Below are 13,053 nucleotides of genomic sequence, written 5' to 3'. Positions count from 1 at the left end.
TCAGGAAAACACTTCTGCTTTAGTGAAGCTAAAGGAGGATCCTAATACATGAAATTAAACTAAATAAACCTAATTCAGGTGCAGGCTGTAAAAAGCCTCCTCTCGGCAAAAGGCCTTGGATTCTTCTGAGAGCTTTCTGCCAGCACTATCCTCAGTGTGGTTCATTCAACTATGACTGATAATCCACAGCTGTAGCCCCACATTTCGAGAGAAAAATGAGACATTATTTTATAGCTTGACCCCAGGGTGACACTGTGTTCCTCAAGTTTCAACCCTGTGTTGGGTTAAAAAATAGAACTGCAGTTTAAAAGCATTTAAGGAAATAGGCTGAGGCGCACACCCGGGACTGCTGAAGTACTTCACTCATGTACTCAAGTCAACACACAACAGAAAACATGCCTTGTTTAGATGTCAGATTTTGATTTATTTAGTAGGACAGCTGCTATGGCCCACATTAGCAACCAGCATCATAATACCAATGTTGAAAGAACTGGACATAATGTTCCATGAGACGTGGCTGTGCGCACAAAGCCATTTAATCCATGTAAACATGTTAAGTCAACAGATCATGTTATGTTAGCTCAACGGGATTGACTCCATGTACTGTAACTCAAAGAAAAGCTTAGTGTTGGAATAATAGGTTGTTGGGTATTACATAAGCAATACAGTCTATCATGCCTTACATGAGACTGTATCTACAGTATGCATGAGAACATGATTGTGTTTTTGTCTCGTTTAGGTTAATTTGTTAATTTGCCTGTAGGTTTGATTTAAAAAGGTTATTGAAGTCTCTGGGGAAACTGTTAAAATATGAGAAAAACAACACTATACCTAATTCAGAACCCTTATTCAGAAAACACACATGAAAACACTTTTTTCCCCCTTTATAATCCCATTTCAGTTGCACTGTGGTCACTTGAATGCTAAATTACTCTTACTAAATATATTTCTGTTACACAAACAGACCAGCACACTCATGCACTCTAACACAACCAGCTCTGAACCTTTAATGACATACATCTTTCTCATGTCAAATCTGTTTTATTTGTCCAGCCCTTAATCTCAGTTACAGTCTCCACCTCCTGGAAAAACAAATGATAATGTTACTTACTGTACTTAATGTACTGGACTTTCAGTAGCCATTAGCATTACTAATCCATCCAAGTTAAATAAAATGAAATGTTTTAATGTTTATATCTGTGAAACACGTTAAACCAGTGGTATGTTGGAAAATAAAGGCTGTGTTGCTCTCGCTTTATTTAGCAGCAGAAAAAAGATAAATACATGTTCAGTGTGATGAAGTCTGGAATGCAGAAAAATGGTCACCGATAATGTTAAGCACAGGCAATTTGTAATTTATGGGCTAAAACATGCAATACCACCAGTATGCTCCTTTAAGGACAGTGGTGCCTGGGCAAAGAGAGACCGTCTTTGTTGTTTTTCAAGTTGTCTATCCTTGAAAAGACACACGGAACAGGTAAGCAGTATTTGCCTGTCTCTTTCTCTCTCACACACACTAAAAGTACACACTGACTCAGCAAACGGTCATGCAAAAACACAAAATAAATTCATGTGTCATCAAGTAGTGAGAATAAAGCTCAAATATTGGAGATACTGATCATCGTTCTCTATGCTTGAAGTGACTTCAGTAAACTATACTGAATTGGCGAGAACATAATTTACATTTTATTGCAGGTAAAAGTTTGATTCCTTATTAATGAAGTGGACTAGAGAAGTACGTTTTTGACCTCAAAGTTGCTGGTTTGATACCTACTGTACACTGACAAGATACATTTTGGGTATGGAAGTTAAAAAACAAAGCTTGAACCTTCCTACTTGATTCTACGGAGACGATCGCCCTTCAGCAATGCACAAAGCCCACATCTGCTGCAATGAGGCAACAGAAAAGACTGGTTCTACTGGACCATCTACTGTAGGTGTGGAGATGTGATGAGCAAGGCATTCATGCTCAATGAATCTTTGGCAGTGAAGTGAATGCTTTGGCAATATTGTTGTTATACATTCATGCCAATAAAGCTAATTTGAATTGAATCGAATCAACTACCACATAAATAAAGGCTAGATTACGTTTTCATTAATTTATTCAAAAGGTTTTTTTTCCATTTGACAGTTCAATGTGAGCTGACGAAATCATCTTTAAATCATACTGTTTTATCCACGTGAGTATATAAAACAGTCCACATGGTGAACAATCCTCTCAAAGGCCTGTAAAACACTGTCCTCTCTGACTAACCTTGTCGTAACAACTGTTTAAAAAATGCCTGCCTGTGGTTTATTTATTGTTTATTTGTGTATGCTGATATGACAGTTAACGGCATCAGAGATCAATGCGTGAGATCTGCATGTATGAGGAGGGCTGTTTATTTTTCCCAGTAGAAACTAGATGTGAAACTTGCTGTAGGAAAGAGTACTTGATATAACATACTGTATGATAATGGAGTTTGTAGAGTATGTACGGTCTGTGATTTTGCATATATAGCGATCTATGCGAAATGGCAGTCTATTATTGATTTCCACCTAAGAACACCATCCCCACTGTCAAACATGGTGGTGAGAACGTAATGTTTTGGGGTTGTTTTTCAGCCAGTGGACCAGGGAACCTAATCACAGTAAACAGCACCATGAAAAAGGAGCAATACCTTGGGTACCAGTAGACATTTCAGCACGACAACGACCCAAAACTCACAGCAAACGCTGGTTAGCAGACAAAAACATTAACGTTTTGCCGTGGCCCAGCCAGAGTCCTGACTTAAATCCCATTGAGCATCTGTGGAGGGAGCTAAAGATCAGGGTGATGGCAAGGAGACCCTCCAACCTGAAATGGTTGGAGCTCATCGCTAAAGATGAATGGGGAAAAAAATACCAGTGGAGACATGCAGAAAGCTGGTCAGCAATTATAGCAAGCGTTTGATTGCTGTAATAGCCAATAAAGGCTTTTCGATTGATTATTGAGACAGGTATGAATCATTTAGGACATGCCACTTTTTGTTCAAATGTAAATAAAAGATGAGTAATATTTTTTTCCATAATGATGCCTCTTGTACATTGTCTTATTATCTTCTGGCAGACGCCTGTGTCATTTCTAATCAAGAAACAACTTGCTGGTTGAATAACAGTAACTTTAAGTCAGAATTTGCCAGTGCATAAGAGCCGTACGAGAATCCCCAAACCAACCTGACCATGGCGGTAGTGTCCTGCTTCATCAGCTGCTGTACTGTGCAATTCACCTTTCTACTACTTTAGAGAAGTTCATTTAGTAACACATTTTGACTCCAAACTCTCAAATCCACTTTTGTTAACCAGCAATGAATTTACATTAAATTCAAGACCTGAAACAGCCAAACAATTTTTTTTTTAAATATATTGGAGGTATAACATGTCCATCATCCAGACTAAACTCTGTTAAATAAAAAGGCAAACATTTAACTTAATTTTAAAACCATAATCTACCGCCATGCTAGCGGTTCTGTGAGGCTATACTTTTTCTTTGCAGAATGGTCGAATACTTCCCAGTGACTATCGAATAGTGTTTTTGCTTGAAATTAGGGCTGGGAAATAAAACAATGATAATTATCACAATATAATTTTCCTCAATAACAATATAATAAATGTTCAATATATCGTCAAATATTTGCTTTAATTCATTTGAATCACAAACAAATTAGCACCTAATTTTTCTATTAAAATATTTATTTTGTTGAAAAAAGAGGCCTGAAAAAAGATTAATCATATCTGTTTAAAAATATGATAGTTTGAAATTTAAACTCAGACTTGTAAAGTGATCCACTGTTTGGCATCAAGTGTTTGTCACATTCAGACCATAAAGACAGAAAGTTTAACCACATAATTAACCATCTGGTTTTTAAATTTTCACTGAGGAGCAAAAATCAGCCTTTAAACTTGAAAGAACATTTTTGGCCATATCGCCCAGCCCTACTTGAAATGCCCATCCCTAGTGTATACTGTGGAGGACAACCAAGTGAAGCCAATTTCCTGTTCAAGACCAATAACTTGTATTGGGATGTTTGTGATTATTGGTCCTTGAGTATCCTAAAACCCAGCAAAACCCCTTATTCATTTTATATTTTAAGTACTGAAATTTAATTGAATCTTTGCAAACCTCTTACCAAAGAGCCTAAGCATATGTTAGTGTACAGTTATGAAAACAAGCAGTAGACACATCGGGCCTCATGCAGGCACACAGATTTGTTCTCCTAAATCTACATATGATTAAGGAGAACTTGTCGCATTCACCAATTGTCTTGTGATTTGAATTTTCTCACTTTACAAGTGGTCCAGACCTGTCACAAGAGTCACGTGCAATTAGTCTGCTGTTACCCCAACCAGGTTTTTCCCTAAGGGATTGTATATTTCATTACTTTGAAGGAATTTTGAGTTGGAAAATCCCATATAAATTACATTGACAATTATGTTGACATTATCCTGTTTGACTCTGCAGTTCAAAATATAATATAATTCTAGATGTATTCATATAGCCTAACAATGTCATCATTCATTTAAATTGGCTATTGATGCTATTTTATTGTAACACTATGGTATCAATATGAATATCTCAAACTGCAAAATGTCTAAGGTCAGCTGGAAATGTAATCTTTTGGAAAGATAGACGGCGTGCTGATATATTAGACAGAGACAGATGAATGGTTGTTAAATAGATTAACACGGGCTGTGCTTCTGCAAATGTGAGACTTATTAGAGCTGCAACTCTGCAGACAGACACACAGATCCAACCCTATTCCCTTAATTCCACTGCTGACGCTGTTAAAAATGATTGACTTTCCTTTATTAATCTCCAGAAGCAGGAATTATGAATGAGCACATCCTACCATATAGGGTAGGACACAATATTAGTTATTAGTTATGCTAATTTACAATTCTCGTGGACTCGACTTGTTTGTGCACAGAAGGCATTCATCATGTTTACATGGGTCATTTACACATTGCACGTTATCTGAAGCAAGAAGCATTAGCTGAATCAGACATGGCACACTCGTACGAGCAGTAAGAGAGTTCAGATAAGAATCCGAAAATATTCTTGCATGAGGCCCAATGATCCTTCGCGGATGGGAGATATTTGCAATTTACACTGAGGCACAGGAGACTGGGAGATGGTTGTTCTTCCTGTTGCAAGACTGAGGACTGTTGTTGTGCCATAAGTGTAACCGTGAAGTAACTCTAGTTCACAAGCAAGCAACCACCAGCGCAAGCTTGGGGGTGCTTGTGGTTTGTGTCCCGGCCTGCACCATGGTGATTACATAAACACATAGCTTTGAGAGCGGAGACGACAGATGTCTCCCCTTGGACTATTTCTTATGCAACTCCTGTGTGTGTGTTTGTGTGTGTGCACGTGTGCGTGTGTGAAAAATAGGTCTATATGTTAAGAGAGCACTGATTTGGTTGTAAAGGCAAAGACAGAGTGTGTGCTTAAATCCAAAACAGGACAGATCTCAGACAACTAACGAGAGGAGTGGAGACATACAGAGGAAGACTTTGGGGTTACTATAGAAACAATTAGTCTCATCACTACTAGAAAAACAGCATCATGAGCACAAAGTTAATGACAAACAATGGCAGTCTCACGAGTGGTGACCTCTGCACTGCTCTAAATCCAGCCTGTCTCTGGGCAAATGTTGTGAGTCATCTCTTCCCATATCTTCTGATTTCCCCTGCAGGCTTTTATCATGGTTAAAAACAGTTCAAGTTCAATATTATGCTCTCTAATCTAACAGAATCCAAATTACCAGAAAAACTCATTTTCTAAAAATGAATGGTGGTGGCATTTCCAGTGACTCTCACAAAGAGAACGGCAGGAGAATACACTCATGGCATGGCACGTATGACATGCTACTGCTTGCAAAGTGGCCATGAAGTTGTAAAAGTTTAAACAGCATCAGATTGTCCACTGTTCACAGAAACCAAACAAGAAGATTAATACCACTCTCATGTCTGTACAGTAAACATGTAACACAGCCCGCAGCTGATTAGCTTAGCTTAGCATTAAGACTAGACAATTGTAACAAAATCCACGTACCAACACCTCTAAAGCTCACAAACGATCTCCGTAACTTCCTGCAGTCTCCGCTGGTTGCTTGCCAATTGGTCCCGGCTAAAAAAACAGTCTGACACATAAAAACTCCGCCTTCCCCGATGGCTAAATGTAGTTTTTACACTTTAGCTTTTATTAAGATTAAAGAAACGAGACATAAAGCGTGTTAGAGGTACTGGTAGGCAGATGGTACTACCTTTGGACACAGCCAGGCTAGCTGCTGCCCCGTTTGCACTCTTTATGCTAAGCTAAGCTAACCAGCTGCTGGCAGTAACTTCATATTTATCGTCCAAATATAAGAGGGGTGACTAACATCTAACTTGTGGCAAGAAAACTACAATGAACTATTCTAGGGCTGCAGCTAACGATGATTTTAGTATTCAAAGCTTTTATAGATTATTTCAACCATTCATCAATGCGTCCTTTAAGAAGTACTTTTTCTTGGTTGCAGCTTTCACACTACGTGACCGGTGACAGGGGGCCCAAAAAGGAGAACAACAAACGCTCATGTGCACATTTTCAGCTGAGGATTGCGGCTTACTTTGGCTAGCCTTCAACTCAACAATCAATCATGATTTCAGTTAATTGCTAAAGTTGCCGTTACCGCTGGCAGAACACAGGCTGTTTTTTGTTCAGATGCCATCGTGCTGTTGCCAAGGCAACATAAATTTTGTTTTACAGTGGATGAACAGTAACATTACAGAGTTGTTTTTTTCTTCAGCTTGAAATAATCCCATACTTTGGACTTTCTTCTTTGTCCCTCACTAATTTCTCTCTCTTCCTCCACTTTGCAAACAGCAGCATTATAATTCACGTTGTGTTCACAACGTAAGCGCGATGTGCGATAGTAATAAATGTGCGAAACACTGTTCTGTATAGTTATATGGATTAAACAAAGCATCGAGGCATTTTATTAATCGATTTAATCGATGAATCGTTTCAGCCCTAAACTATTCCTTTAAAAGCTACACGCTAAAAAGATGAAATCAATCAAAAATGCTAAAATCATTACACAACTGTACTAACAGCAATTTCCTATAATCCCTCTCATAATCCACCACGAAGAACATGGCTGGGTGGTTGTGTTTGTGCGTGTTCTTACTTCTCATAGATCCTCTGCCCCCTCATGAAGACTTTGGCTTCACTGTCCAACGGGAACGTGCCGTCGTCTTTTCGGAAGCGGTAAAACAGCTTCAGGTCTTTAAACTCCCGGTGCTCGTCGCACACTGAAAACACACAGATGCATTGATGTTTTCATTTTAAGGGCAAGGAACACAGACGTCATAAATGGATTTTCAATGACAAACAGCCAGAACAAGAAGAGGTTGTTACTAATTGACGCACAAGAACCAGAGCGTTTCATACAGAGGAACACTGTATATAAACAAATGCTATGCTTCCTCTTACTGAATGTTGATATTTTTGTATCATAATAAACACAGAGGGACTTAAATTATGAGAAATTAAATTTGCCATGTACGGAATAGCTAAATGCATTTATTTCAAACTGTCAGCTACAAAGGGCCCTTTTAGTTTACAGCCAGTTAAGTGTTGGGTTTAATTAATGATGGTAGAAAATAGCACAAGCAAACGTGACATAATGGGATTATGGGAATTTTTGATTATGTTTGTTTAAGACAGTCACTAAAATCTACATCATTAAATCATTCATCTGTAGCTGGGATGTGTTAATATTGTGTTGGTTCTGTCTAAACTTCAACTAAAGACAGAAAGACACGGGTGCCCCGTCTCTGTTTTCAGTGTCTGGTCAAATGTGAAACAGCTAGTGAGATGCTACATTGGAGCCAAATTGGCTGGGAGACATGAAGTATCATCTATTAAGAAGAACTGAACGTTCCCAGAAAATGCCAAGAAAGAAAAAAGGAGAGAGAAACTCTCTCTGTTATAGAAAATAGAAAGCAAATGCAAGACTACACCCACACTGCTCAGCCTTACCATGGTGAATGATACTCTGGTCTAAAAGTTTTTGCATAATTTTGATGGCAGTGTCTCGGTCTGTAGCCTCCTTGTGTTCAATCAGCCAGTCAATGAGCTCCTTGGCCACAAAGCAGTTTGGGTACGTTCGCAGGTGGTGCCGCCGATCCTTGATCACCTTCCCTTCATGGAGCCGCAGCCTGGAGTGCAGCAAACAGGCCGTAGAGGAGGGGGAAATGATTGAGAATTTATACCTTATATCAACACCAAAGATGCTCTTTCTGAACAGTCTGTAAACGCTAAACCACAATACAGTGCCCATTCAAAATGTCAATAATAGTAACAATTCATCCTGGAAGTAATCTATGTGGGCCTCATATCATAGATTCATCTATCATCTATCTATCATCTTGTAGTAGAAAATTTAGCTAGGAATAAGCAGAACATTCATACCAGGTCAACTCTACACTGCTCAAAAAAACTTCATCATCATAGTATAACATCAAGTCAGTTAAACGTCAGGGATATCAATCTGTCCACTTAGGAAGTATAAGCGACTATGAATGTGGCCCTTTCCAAAAGTACTTGCTCCTCCCTCCCTCTACTTACTTCCACTCCGTTTGTGTGTTCGCTTGGAGGGTCCGCCACATTGAGTGCCATCCAAAACCAATTAGCACGGAGTGGTAGTGGGTTATGAAACCCTCCACTGCTGAGTGAGCATCGATGCAGGCTTGTCGAAGGTGTGCAACAGCCTTTGCTGCATGATGGAGGAACGTTCTTTAATTTCAGTTCCGTGTGACTACTACCGTAAACATGTAGGTGTTTTAAACACCTAAACTACTGATTGTTCTCTAGTTTTGCGTTTTGCTTGTGTCTTGTCACTACTGGTAGCACGAGGCAGTACCTTCAGCTCATTCAGGTTGCACAGGTAGTCCAACTCCTCCAGGAGGTCAAATATGCCATTGTGAATGTTATGCTGATGTGATAAAAGTAACTAGTTACGTTACTATATTACTTACATGAATGACAGCGGGGGGGGGGGTTATTCTAACGAGCACAAATATATGCTCCTCAATACAGCTCCTTAATCAAAAATGATTTTAAATATGCCTAGTAAAAATGTATAATTATCCAAATTATTGGTTAATTACGGGAAACACTGCTTTCCCTACCACCGGGAAAGCCGGGAGTGCATAGAGGCACATGAAGGCCATACACACTACTGTGTCACATTATGGATTGCCATGATCAAAGTCACACAAGTTGGATCATCCTATGATTTAATTATTTTATATAGATTTTCAGTGTGATTTTGAATCCAGCCCTTAGTCGGTTGGTGATTTCGGTTTCCACTGACCATTGCTACATCATTTTGTTCTCAACAAATCTTTACTGCACATTGTATTTTGCATTTTCAACTACTTCATTCATCGAGATCTGATGAGTGATTTAAGTTTTCCTTTACTTTTTTGAGCAGTGTCTGTTCATAAAGTTAGACACAGCAGTCCTCTAGGACAGAGGTGAATGCATGCTATTCAAATGTTGTCTGCCTTTTTTTATAATGTGACTATATTGCAAAATGTCATAACAACCCTCTTGCGCTTCTATAGCTGCACTAGATGCTGCTTTCACGTCATCAAGATGACCTCTTTCTGAACCTAAGTATTGTGAAACAGCCCATCACTGCCTTGCCCAAGCTTCCTGCAGCCAGCTAGTTCCACTACATGCTGAGTCTTTGTGCAGCTGGCTAGCATCACTCCGGATTAGCAATGACATCCCCAGTCCAAGGTTGCCCAGTAAGTACACACACACTGTGCTGTAAATACTTGAGATATGCAAACAAGTTACAGACTTCACTTCCAACCAGGTCCATCAATATCCCCTACTCCTCCTTTGGCTCAGTTTCAGAAGTAATCAGTCTAATCTACCCACAAATCATCTCAAATGGAGCTCAAAGCAAAATCATTCTTCTTGCCATGTCCTTATACGAGGCTCAGGTGGCAGACTAGTTGCTGTGATAGGTGTACTTACTCTGATGGTTACTCTATCTAATAGCATTTCTGAAAGTTGTGCTGGATCAAACAATGACAAGCAGGAGTATTTCTGAATGAATGTCTGGCTCGCAGTAGACTATAATGATGCTGAGTCCCAGACTGAAAACATTCACCAAGCCTGACTCTCTCTTGCAGTCTACCATGGTGCAACAAACGGTCTATTCACAACTATGAGCTGGTCACTGGACTTACCACAGCAGCTGCATGTTTCTGTGTACCATGGTATCCATCTTTGTGTCTGTTTTTCAGCCCTGAAGCACATTTACTCTAAGATACGAGCTATCGACATGATGGGACACGAATGTGCGATAAGATAAACAGAAAGTGTACTGTTATCAGTACCAGGAACAATATCACTCATGTGCTATGAGCTTGACACGTGAATAAAAAAAAGATCAAACAAAGGTGTGGATTAGGTACACTCTTTGCTTTTATACCAGCAGTGTTTCATATCAGGTCTAATCTTATTTTCGTATATTCTACAGTTCACAAAAAGAAATTGAATGCCACTTTCTCACTCCCTCTTGTCATGTAATTTGGTCTGATTTAGACCAAAGGACAAAGCTAAAGCAGGGAGTCCAGTTAAAACACTGAGGGAGAACTGTAATCATTAAACTGACCGGTGTGTTTCATACTAGACGATGTAACAAGAATAATAGCCTACAGCCATACCAGTGGCTATTTGAGAATGTACTTGGCACAGCGGTATGTGGAGCTCAAGGATAACAATGCTCACAATGAAAATACAACATGCTGATGCTAAGCAGGCATGTTAGCATGGTAACACTTGCAAATTAGCACTAAATACTAAGTACATTTACTCATTTTATGCTGACGCTTCTATCTAAAGAGACTTACAATTTCTATTGCAACTGCTGAGTACAGCTGAGGCTGACAGTAGGAACATTATTGGTTTTGTATACATTTTCACTAGCCTGTGACAAATCTGCGAGGTCACGGTTTATTTGCTCTGGCAGCAAATGACCCGCTCACCTACCCAATTCAGACAGATTTCCACCCATCCAGTTGGGCAAATCACAACTGTTTATGTAATATGGGGCAGGTTTGATACAATTACTGTACATTTTTCAGGTATGCTTGTTGTTGCAGTGTGTACCGTTATGACATCATTACATCAACAAGTCAGAATATTTTCATTATCACAATATAATTTTCTTAAATCATATTAAAGTTTATTCTGATACATATCGTGATACGATATGTTACAGCACGCATCTCCTGCCGCTGATGTATAGCTGTTTCTGTTCAATCTGCTATTGCATGAGTATTAAAAAAACCTGACTGCATATTTTCTCTAAAAGAATAACAAACTACTGCACTTAAAGCTTCTGCTGACAAGAAAGATGTTTGCCGGCGTACTTCCAACTAACTTTAATTTACCAACAACGCCAAGTCACATGTTTTGTTGCTCATTTTGGTCTGAGCACAGTGATAACGCCCCATTTGCGATTTAAGTCTGGCGATGTCAGGCTATGTGTTACCAAAATATTATTGTTATTATATAATAATAATAATGTCAACCTCATGTTGGCACTAGAGGAAAAGTCAGGGGATCAATGAGAGTCATCTTCTGGGGACCATGAATGTCTGTACAAAATGTCATGGTAATCCATCCAATAGTTCAGACATTTCAGTCCGGACCAAAGTAGGGCGCCGACCAACAGAACAACATTGCCATCTCTGGAGCCATGCTGCTCATGTGGCTTAAAAAGCTCATAGGCTGACTGCTGTTTGTAGAATAGGCAGAAAGAAAGACATTCATGTCACAATCCTTGAGTCCTTTCCCCCAGAACAGCAGCGTCTCAGAGGCAGAGGAGTCTGGGACAGCTACTGACAGCTGGCAGCCTCAGTATACAGCTGTGCCAGGGACACTGACACACACACACACACACACACAGAGTACACAATGACAAACAGGAAAACACACACTGGTGCTAAAAGTACACCGAAGAGTTTGTGCAGACACAAACCATTAATCTCTCGAGGTGATGACTATTACTTTTTATGGTTCTTGTGAACAGGACAATGTTACAGCATGGATTTCTTCACGAACAACAAAAGCTCTTACTCAGTTTATCCCACCAAGCTGGAAAACACAATTCAGTGGCACATTTCCTCACAGTTCAGTGGGGGCCTGAAATTCCAGGCATTGATGCCATGCTTTACCCACTGAGTCTCTATTCATGGCTGGTGCGCGTCAGCCAGCGAACACCACTGGCGTTCTGGGGCCTTTCTTTACATACAGTAGGTCAAAGGGTACAGCATGTCAACAACACTGCCAGCATTTGTAGTATAATACCCTGATAGGATGAATGGGCAGGGCATGATAATGATATGGGGTTAGTAGGTGGATCATTCCCTGTGCAGCTCAAAGGGCACTGCATTACTGGAGCAACAAAAACTACTGACGTGTTCAGTCTCAAACAGGAACCCTAACCTCAAAACAGGATTACTATGCCTTGGGCTAAAATGTGTATGTTACAGTATACAGGTGAGGAGCAGCAATGTGCATGGGGATGGCTGTGCAGGTGTGGACGCCTTTGTTTGGCTTTGCATGCTGCAATGGATCTGAAACAGCCTGTTACAGTTACACAACACCTACTTTTTCGTCATATTCTGGTTTATTATGATCTGCGCCACACAAAACATGCAATACTGAACATGAAAACTAAGAAATATTATTATATTAATAAAGGATTTAGTGATTTTCAGGTTTATTCATTCACAGCTGCAAGTTTGGTGCTCAGTTTGCAGATTATCCTGACCAAAACGCCACAGTTTCCCTCAATGTCTGGCCAACAGCACACTCGGGGTCATTGGGGATCCCGGTAGAGACCGACCTACCTCAGCTGTTCTCCAGTGACGAGCACCTCGGCCAGCCGCTCCAGCTCTGCAGCCTTCTTCTGCATGGTATTCCCGATCCGGTCCATCTCTCTGCTAAGAGGCACAGAACCA

The 13,053-nt window shown here is 39.9% G+C and overlaps 1 protein-coding gene across 2 annotated transcripts in view; it reads right to left on the bottom strand.

Annotated features, from left to right (window-relative positions):
• deptor (DEP domain containing MTOR-interacting protein) overlaps positions 1-13,053 on the bottom strand; it is a 34,357-nt gene that overhangs the window by 20,717 nt on the left and 587 nt on the right. The window contains exons 2-4 of one of the 2 annotated variants that reach the window (XM_038711834.1): positions 12,943-13,035; positions 8,045-8,223; positions 7,191-7,314 (exon numbers count right to left, since the gene is read on the bottom strand). In XM_038711834.1, coding sequence (XP_038567762.1) covers positions 7,191-7,314; positions 8,045-8,223; positions 12,943-13,035 — 396 coding nt within the window. The remainder of the gene's footprint in view (positions 1-7,190; positions 7,315-8,044; positions 8,224-12,942; positions 13,036-13,053) is intronic. The other variant, XM_038711835.1, reaches the window with a different exon arrangement.

This window comes from Micropterus salmoides, unplaced genomic scaffold (genome assembly GCF_014851395.1).
Source record: "Micropterus salmoides isolate LMB-PRFRI ecotype aquatic unplaced genomic scaffold, ASM1485139v1 Ms_hic_scaffold_11, whole genome shotgun sequence".
In the NCBI taxonomy this organism is placed as follows: Eukaryota; Metazoa; Chordata; class Actinopteri; order Centrarchiformes; family Centrarchidae; genus Micropterus; species Micropterus salmoides.
Note: the sequence above shows the minus strand (reverse complement) of the source record. Positions and strands in the feature narration are given on the sequence as shown.